Raw genomic sequence first — 8,638 nt, 5'->3', positions numbered from 1 at the left:
AGTAACTCGCGCGTATATTAAGGAAAGTACTTACAGCTGAAATATAGAGTCAGTATGCCAGAAAAAATCTCGATTGGCTTGAACAGGGGCCGCGAGGAATCGGTGGGTAATGATAACGTTTCTATTGTTTGCGCCCGCAAGTTCGAAATGGTTAGGATGACGTAAAGACAGAAAATCCCGAAGGGACCACTTAGGTAGATCATAGTTTTGTGACATTTATTGTGCAGTCATACTTGGATACTCTTGGGTTACGTGTTATCAGTGACATTCTGTGGAGCAGTTGTTTTGAAAGTTATGGACCAAGAGACACTCGTTAAGCGCGGATGAAGTTATAAGGTGCGTATAACTGTATATATAAAGTATATAAACACTTGAAGAGTTTGCCAGACATGAGTTCACAAATCTTTGATTGGAAACCTTGCCAGACACTCTTTCTCTCTCTTTGACCGGAATAAGACTCAGCTAGCAGAACGATGGACGATTTATACACATATTCGCCGACAATCAAATTCTGTGCTGACTTATTCCCTGCTCACAGATGTCCTTCCGTTATAAAGTTTAAAATAAGACTAGAATGAGCGAGCGTGAATTGATCAAACGTCCTTTTAATTTGTAAGGCTTACTTTCGGGCAAATAAACTGAATAAAATGAACTGAATGTGAAAAGTGAAAGGGAAATAGCGAAAAATTCAACTTCTAATTAAATATTTTCTTATGGTTGAGAATAAACTATTCTCGAAACTGAGAATTCTTTGATCAAAGCTGTGTAAATCGAACTGAAATTGTGCATGGAACTTTGCGTTTCCTGTATTTATCTCACCTCACCTGTTATATGGAATATGTGTGAAAATCTTTATTATGAATCGGTATATTTCAAAGAGCTACACAACGAGCAAGAATACTATTGACCGACAATATACAGAGCGGGGGCAGCTGTAGTGTCAACTGTTACTAGTATTATGAATGGGAGACATGGCTGTTTTACACTAAGCTGTGATTTTGTCCATTCACAAGTGATTTGTCAGGTTCCATAATGATATATAGCTGATTCAATGAAGGTTGCTTCGGGCATTGGGCATTGGAAAGCTATTGTTTGGTGGTCACTCAAGTAAATCATTGCATTGTACCATATGCCCAAATACCCAGTGTCCAATGACCAACTACCAAGGCAACCATTTTTGATTTAGCTGTATAAAGGATGTGTAACTGGCAAACTTTTAACATATTGAACTAGATAGCCGTGACACAGCCGCTCTACAGAGACTTGTTTGGTTTGGTAAGTAAAAGTCAGAATGGCATTTGACTTGGGTGAGGCGGAGGGGAAGCATCAGGTGTTATTCAATTGTTCTGTTATTTGACGTATTTTGTTTTCGTCGGTTGAAAAGATCGGCGATGGAAATCCCCCCACCCCCTGAAATCAATTGACTACGTATACATCATCCTCCGTCTTACAAATCCAGCTATCCTTGCTGCAGTGGTAGAAGTCTTCTGGGAAGTCATTATAGATTTCGCTTTATTTTTCTTTTGCGCTTTTGTTCACTTTCGCCTTGTGCCTTATTCCTTTCTTATTCTCTAGTTTGTGTTTACTATCATTAGTTTTTTTTTTTTCAATGAAGTCGTTTGTTTAGCGTGCTTCAGATATTTTCTCGATAGCCTTTTTCTTTTTCTTAATTCACGTTTAATTTTTGCACATATCTCTGTTCAGTGTGCATTTTTGCAGTAGTAACGTAATATATTAAGTCCGTTATAGATTTATTCTGATAGTTTAAGCTTTTCTGCTATTGTAAGTTACTTATTTGTAATTATAAGTTATTTAAATCACACTGTTAGTTATGCCGCCCGCTTTGCTGTAGTTTTTTGCAATTACTATCTAACAAACGAGATGCCCATTCCTGATTTTGTCTGCGGTGTTGTACATTAGAGTGAAAATAATTTGTGTCCTCGTTTCACTGCAGAGTGATTAGAGAACAATGGTAGAAGTCTTCAGGGAAGTCATTATAGCTTTGCTTTAAGTAATAAAAGCGGAACTCAGTATTGGTCACGTCCAAACAACTTCTTCTACGTCAAACAAGCTTATGTGATACATACGCACTTTAAAATTCCTTTTTTGCATAAAAGCATTAGCACAAAAAGCACTCATTTTTTATTCATCACTTCTCTGACTTTGGCTATCGTCAAAATGATGTATGTCACCTCTTCCATTTATTGAAAATAATAGCCTGTTCAAAACACTGGAAAGGCACATTAAATTGGTTTTCCGGCACGTTCTGAATAGGCATGGAAAACACTACAAAAAAACTGTCGCAGATCAAAGGAAAATAAAAGCTTTTCAAGTCTCCATCATTATACCGACAACGCTTCGCCGACAAAGTTCCGGATCTGTTGTTCACCTTGTAATGGAAGAGTGTTATAATAGTGGGGTCGAAAAAATCTTCCATCAGTAATTTCCTCCATGTGTGTCTTTCATAATATATCCTATTCCAATTGCAGCAAAATGCTGCTCCAAAACGTTACTGGAGCGAAACTAAGGGAGAATACGATTTCTGACTTTTACTGCTCGAGAGAATTAATAAGAGAAGTGCACAACCATTTCATATTTCTAGCAGTACTGAATACGCTTGTGTCCGCGACTGCGTTTTTGGGAAATATTCTGGCTTTAATTGCCCTTTACAAGGAATCTTCACTCAACCCGGCCTCCAAGCTCCTGTATTGTAACCTAGCTATAACTGATCTGTGTGTTGGTCTTATCGTTCAGCCTCTAAAGGTAATTTGTTGCCTATCTGCGGTTATTGAACAAGGAAATTTGTGTCGCTACATATTAAAAACAAGCGTCATTATGGCTTATATCCTGGGTGGAGTATCTTTGTCGATAACACCTGCAATTGGAGTCGACAGGCTTCTCGCTTTGCTACTACAGCTGAGATACAAGGAAGTTGTAACCTTAAAAAAAACATCTATCGCTGTATCTGTGATTTGGGTCTGGACTATTGTATCCACCGTTAAAACGACGAACCACGATTCTAAGCCGCTTGCTGAAACTGTTTGGGGTGGAGCCATATCTATATCATTGTGTCTAGCTATCTCCATATTTTGTTACACAAAAATTTATCTTATTCTTCGTAAATATCAAAATCAAGTACAAAATCTTGCTCCTCAGCGAAGACCAAATATAGCAGGGGCTGTAGTCCCACTGAACATAGCTCGATACAGAAGAGCAGTGTCCAGTGCATTGTGGGTGCAAGTAGCATTGGTTGTTTGTTATCTCCCTTACAGTATTGTGGCAGTTATTACAATCCATAAGGACTTATCTTCTCCTGTGTTCCTTGCTTTGACTTATGCGGGTCTATTTACCGTCATTAACTCGTCTCTGAACCCGTTGCTGTACTGCTGGAAAAATAGAAACGTCAGGCAAGCAATGATGGATACACTTAGTAAACTCCGCTTTTCATCCAGTTAAGCTTTGTTTAATCCCCGGAGGGAGGCGAGCTTAAGGGAACATTGTTTCTGACCCGTTCTGTTTTCCATACAGAATTAAGTAATTTTTCGAACTTATATAACGGGGTTAGATTTTTTACAAAAAAATTTTTTGTTACTACAAATGTAGACCGCTCGCAATAAAACTGATCATAAACTGTCTTTATTTAATTTCAGGAATGAGTTGCCCTCCCAAACAAAATATAATGTGGTAATTTAAGTTGTTTCTGTTGTTCTTCTCTTCTACATGTTGTTCTTCCCTTCTACATGTGTTGTTTAGTTTTCAGAGCACTAAACGCGAATGATGTGTATCTTTAAAGACCAGACCATCGATTCTAGTCTAGGAAGTGTTTCTTCGAAACTTCCCCTCAAATAAGCGCCCCGCTTCGAATTAGCGCCCCTCCTAAGGCTTGAAATTTGGAATAAGCGCCCCCTTCAAATAAGCGCCCCCCCCCCCCCCCTCCCCCGAGAAAAAACGAAGTTCAGTACTCGGTACGATTTACGAGACGTATACGGTACTCTTAATGAATGTGACATTCGTAATAGTACAAAAGTAATGTTCTTCAAAGTCGTACGGGTTTGCTTCTCATTTTCCTCGCATTGTTAGAACTGTTCTATTGAAGATCTACAATACATTTTTGACGGGCAACTCGAAAACGTCTTGAGAACGTTTCAAGTTTCACAAAAAGCAGGAGATAGGCTCCTGCAAAAAGTAATTTTCTATAACGTTTTTTTATATGTTACAGTTTGGGTCAACTAGAAATAAAGATAGTGCCATTTTGAGGCCAAAAATTGATAAACAAAAAATAAGCGCCCCCCTCCCGCCTTAGATAATTCTATTAAATTGGAGCATTTACGGTATTTTCTGCTTTTTAACAACAGCAATATTATGAGCTCTTGACAGCAGCCAATTAAAACGTGGAAATTGATTTGTTTATCAACTCCCGTTTAGAAAGGAAAAGCCAATCAAAAAGAGTCTCTCCTGGCGATTACATATACTCGTGGTCAAATTAGCCCGAGGACTCGGCGACCGACCACGAGGTGTGCCTTGCACGCTAGCGTCCGTCTCACTTGCACAGCAGCAGCAGCAGCAGCAGCAGCAGCAGCAGCAGCAGCAGCAAACAGGATAAAGGGTCGCTTTATTCAAAAATGCAGGCAAAATATCAACTGAAAACTGCGATCGGTAATGGGAGCTATGGAAGAGTTTATGAAGCAACGTTGAACAACGAACCTGTAGCGGCGAAAGTGCTTCATCCGACATTGATTCATCCCACCATTGTTAAAAAATTTCGAGAAGAATGCGTACTTTTGCAGCGACTTAATCATAAGAATGTTGTTAAGTTGATTCAATTCAACATTTCGAATTCTTCATCTCCTGTGCTTTTCACCGAACTTTTGGCTTGCGATTTGGAGGAATATATTACTAACCTTAAACCAGAGAAGATTCCATTTCCTGAAGTAGTGTCGATCATTCTGGATGTTGCAAACGGTCTTGTTTATCTGCACTACGAATGGGCGATAATTCATCGAGATTTAGCAAGTAAAAATATCCTTTTAACCAAAACAAGGCAAGCCAAGATAGCTGATCTGGGACTCGCCAAGTTCTATTGTGGAAAGCAAGGAATGTCTGCCTCTCCAGTTCCCGGAACTCCACTATACGCTGCTCCAGAAACGCATCCAAAACCGGGCACAACATCACCAAAGGTCGTGTACAACGAGAAAATAGACATTTTTTCGCTTGGAGTCATTTCCATGGAGGCAATAAATGGCCGAGAACCGAAGTGTGACCCAGTGGTTTTTGATACCGGTACGTACAATGTAAATAATTATTCTGATTTACTGTAAAATTGTTCGTACCTGTTAATCATATCGAATGCTGCAAAGCAGATCGTACTACGTGAAAAGTAGCTTTACAAGGCATCAACACGACACCGAAAGAGCCCAAAACAGAGCGGGGTCGTATTCGTTGGCAGTCCTTTGCAGTCAGTTTCAGGCAACTGAAAACAACACAAAACGCAGAACACTCCACTCCACTATTCATTTTTCTTACATCAATCAACATTTGGCATCAAAGGTGAAAAATTATGTGTTTTATTAAGCATTTCTGCCGTACACACGCTTGCAAATGCATGCTATATGGCCACGGCTTCGTTTTCACTTTCATTAGTTGAAAGAATGAATGCAATGCACAGGAGTCAATCTCGGAATCTAATCACGCGTGTTTTGACCGTCTATCACGTGAATCTTCCGGTGTTGCAGTTGGACCAAAGCGTTTTGACCTTTGGTTTTTATAAGTTATATCTTTGTTTTCTTTTAAAATTTCTTTGCTGAAATTAACAGATGGCCGACGCATTCCCGAAAACGAACGTCGCAAAGATGACATACGTGAGATGGGCGATCACAGACTGAGAGGACTCGTGCTCAGATGTATTGAAGACAACAGTGACAAAAGATTAAATGCCAAGGAGGTTGTAGAATGGCTTCAAAAAGAGAAGTCAATCATTGAGAGGAAAAACACTATTGTTCAGAGAAGACAGAGAAGAACAAATTACCTTCCTACCTTGAAAATCATTCCTCTCGGGAATTCTGCTACTGGAAAGACTTGTATCATCCAGCGGTTTAAAGACAACTGCTTCCCTGAAGAGCCTACGACTCCATCAACTATTGGTCTCGATGTTTTTATCAAGAACATTACCTTAAATGGAAAAGAGTTTTCCTTGAGGATTGATGACACCTCTGGGCAAGAGAGGTTCGATAGCATAACTTCTTCGTTTTTACGAGATGCAGACGGCTTTTTGCTCGTTTTTGACGTAACAAATAGGCAGTCCTTTGAACAGGGCATACATAGAACAAAAACGCTCATTGATCATCACCTAGATGACTGTGCGTGTACAATCTTAGTGGGAAACAAAGTTGATGCAGGGGACAAACGTGAAGTTACTCGGAAACAGGCAGAAGAATTGGCAGCAAATCTTGGTGTACGCTACTTTGAAACAAGTGCAAAAACCGGCCAAAATATTGAGACAGTGTTTGAAGAACTAGCCAAAGAGATCTACAACGCACTAGACTTGTCGGATATAGGAACATATCCGCAAAAAAACCCTTGCAATGGTGCAGTCCACTTGCGTCAAGAACTGGGTCAAGAACAAACTGAAAAGTTTAGACTGAATTTGTCTCAGCGGTGTCCATGTTGCTAAATGTTAGCATAAGAAAGCGTTGTTGTTACAATGTCACGAGACCGATTCCCTAAATGTAAGATTCCGCATTCTTCAAGAACTCAGAGCTTTGTCCCCCTCTAGGGTAGGTATGCGACGGATTTTTCTTTGACTTATCTCCCACCAGTTCACCGTTTTAGTTGGAAAAACCAGTTTTTTCTCTAATTACTATGCAAACCCCCAGCTAGGATAGTCTCAAGTATTTGATTTATCCACAGGTAGCCCAAGCTCGAGATATGAGCATCGACGTACATCGGCATTGTTGCGTAACATTCAAAATATAAGGATTTGTATGGGAAAAAAAACCTATCGTTTCTGTAACCTACGAAAATGAAAGGATTTCAATACAAAACAGCTTACCTTACTTAAAATGTGTGTTACGTCTCTCCTGTGTGGTCCACGGGCCGATTTATGGCCGTTTTATGGGTTTTTATGTAAACGGTTTTCTCTAAAAACCTTTATATAATGAGAAAAACGTTACGGAAAACGATAAGTTTTTTTCCCATACAAATCCTTATATTTGAATGTTACGCAACAATGTCGATGCTCGCCAATGCTCATATTTCGAGCTTGGTCTACCTGTGGTCTGACCGAATTATATTCACATCACTACCAAAGCAAAAGAATGTATTATGCGTCGACCTCTCCATCCCGATTAACCCTCCAAATCTGAAATCAGTTTTCCCTCTTTGCATACAGTTCTTGAACAATAACAAACGAGCGAAGAGGCCGGAAGAAATCAGTGTCTTAATGTTGCATTTTTAATACGGTCGAGCTTCTCCTTATCCTTATAAACCTCTTTTAAATAATGTGAACCACTCCGCAATTGTCCCGATTATGCACACGCGCGAGCGTCATCTGTTTTTTCTTAAAAAGACAATGTCATATTGACGCGACAAGATTTCCTTCCGGACCGCATCACCGATGGAGAATTGTTGTTTTACATTCTCAAGTATTCTCGGTTTTCACATGAAGTCACCAAAATTCAAACTAAGAACTATCGATTCTTCTGAGTTTCATGAGGTATTACAGCACCTAAACACCTTTATTTAAACAAAAAGGGTTCTTCGTTTTGCGATAGAGGACGTTTGAATTTCGAGGCTTTTGCGTGACGCGGCATTTAGCTGGCGGCCGCTCTTATGTGAGTTAAAAGCATTACCAATTTTGGGAGATTTTGCTATCTAAACAGTCCTTGTCTCAGAATAAATATCACTTTAATCCTTTATGAGTTTTTCAAGCGATGAATTCACGCATTAGAAAGAAAACTCAAAAACAGATGTTTCTGTTGGTTTCCGGCGGCCATATTTGTGCCTCTCAAAGGGACACAAACATGGCGTCTCCATACAAAGCTTTATAAATTTGAGTAAAACGTTTTTCCGAATATCTCACATATGAAATATCGCACAGACCTGATTCTTGGCGAGGCCTTTTGCATATTTATCTTCTATTATTTCCTAGCGTGTCAGAGGTCAAGTCTAAGTCCAGTAATTAATAATATTTGCTCGCGTTCTCAGTAGCCTCAAAGGTCAGTCAAACATTATATTATGATTTCAATTGCACTCGTTTCCTTAAACATTGAGTGCGTGTTGTTTGATTTTGTCGGCGGTAAGGAGGTTTAATCAGGGTTCATGCGAAAACTTCCAACCATTTTCAAGGACTTTCTAAGGACATGAGATTATGAAGGCTGGATCACCTACCACACAGGGGCAGATCCAGGATTTTTTTTAGGAGGGGGTGCACTCGTCTCTTGCTCTACTTCAAAACCAATAAACCACACAGTTTTTTTTTGGCAGAGTACCAGTTGTATTAGAAAACCGCAGGTCATCTCAGGGGAGGGTGCGCACCCCCTGCACCCTCCCCCTAGATCCGCCCCTGCCACAAATGTAATTTCACAGACTGTACAAAAATTGCACACTCCCAGTACATTCCAACAGGACTTTAAGGCTTGAA

The 8,638-nt window shown here is 39.8% G+C and overlaps 2 protein-coding genes across 2 annotated transcripts; both read left to right on the top strand.

Moving 5' to 3' along the window:
- Positions 1–2,835: 2,835 nt before the first annotated feature.
- LOC140942212 (cannabinoid receptor type 1A-like) lies at positions 2,836–3,456 on the top strand. Its single transcript, XM_073391177.1, has one exon. The coding sequence runs from the start codon at positions 2,836–2,838 to the stop codon at positions 3,454–3,456; it is 621 nt and encodes a 206-aa protein (XP_073247278.1).
- Positions 3,457–4,585: 1,129 nt separating this feature from the next.
- Positions 4,586–6,915, top strand: LOC140942210 (uncharacterized). The gene is made up of 2 exons (XM_073391176.1): positions 4,586–5,280; positions 5,814–6,915. The coding sequence occupies exons 1-2, from the start codon at positions 4,623–4,625 to the stop codon at positions 6,668–6,670; spliced, it is 1,515 nt and encodes a 504-aa protein (XP_073247277.1). The 5' UTR covers positions 4,586–4,622; the 3' UTR covers positions 6,671–6,915.
- Positions 6,916–8,638: the final 1,723 nt, after the last annotated feature.

The sequence above is a fragment of the Porites lutea genome, chromosome 6 (assembly GCF_958299795.1).
Source record: "Porites lutea chromosome 6, jaPorLute2.1, whole genome shotgun sequence".
NCBI classification, from domain to species: Eukaryota; Metazoa; Cnidaria; class Anthozoa; order Scleractinia; family Poritidae; genus Porites; species Porites lutea.
The sequence above is the reverse complement of the archived record's forward strand: the minus strand, read 5'-3'. Positions and strand labels throughout refer to the sequence as shown.

Bases quoted from the DNA above. Each gene is read 5' to 3' on its own strand.
- LOC140942210 (XM_073391176.1), top strand. From the start codon at position 4,623: ATGCAGGCAAAATATCAACTGAAAACTGCGATCGGTAATGGGAGCTAT. The intron at 5,281-5,813 runs GTACGTACAATG...TGAAATTAACAG, and splicing joins CCCAGTGGTTTTTGATACCG to ATGGCCGACGCATTCCCGAA.
- LOC140942212 (XM_073391177.1), top strand. From the start codon at position 2,836: ATGGCTTATATCCTGGGTGGAGTATCTTTGTCGATAACACCTGCAATT.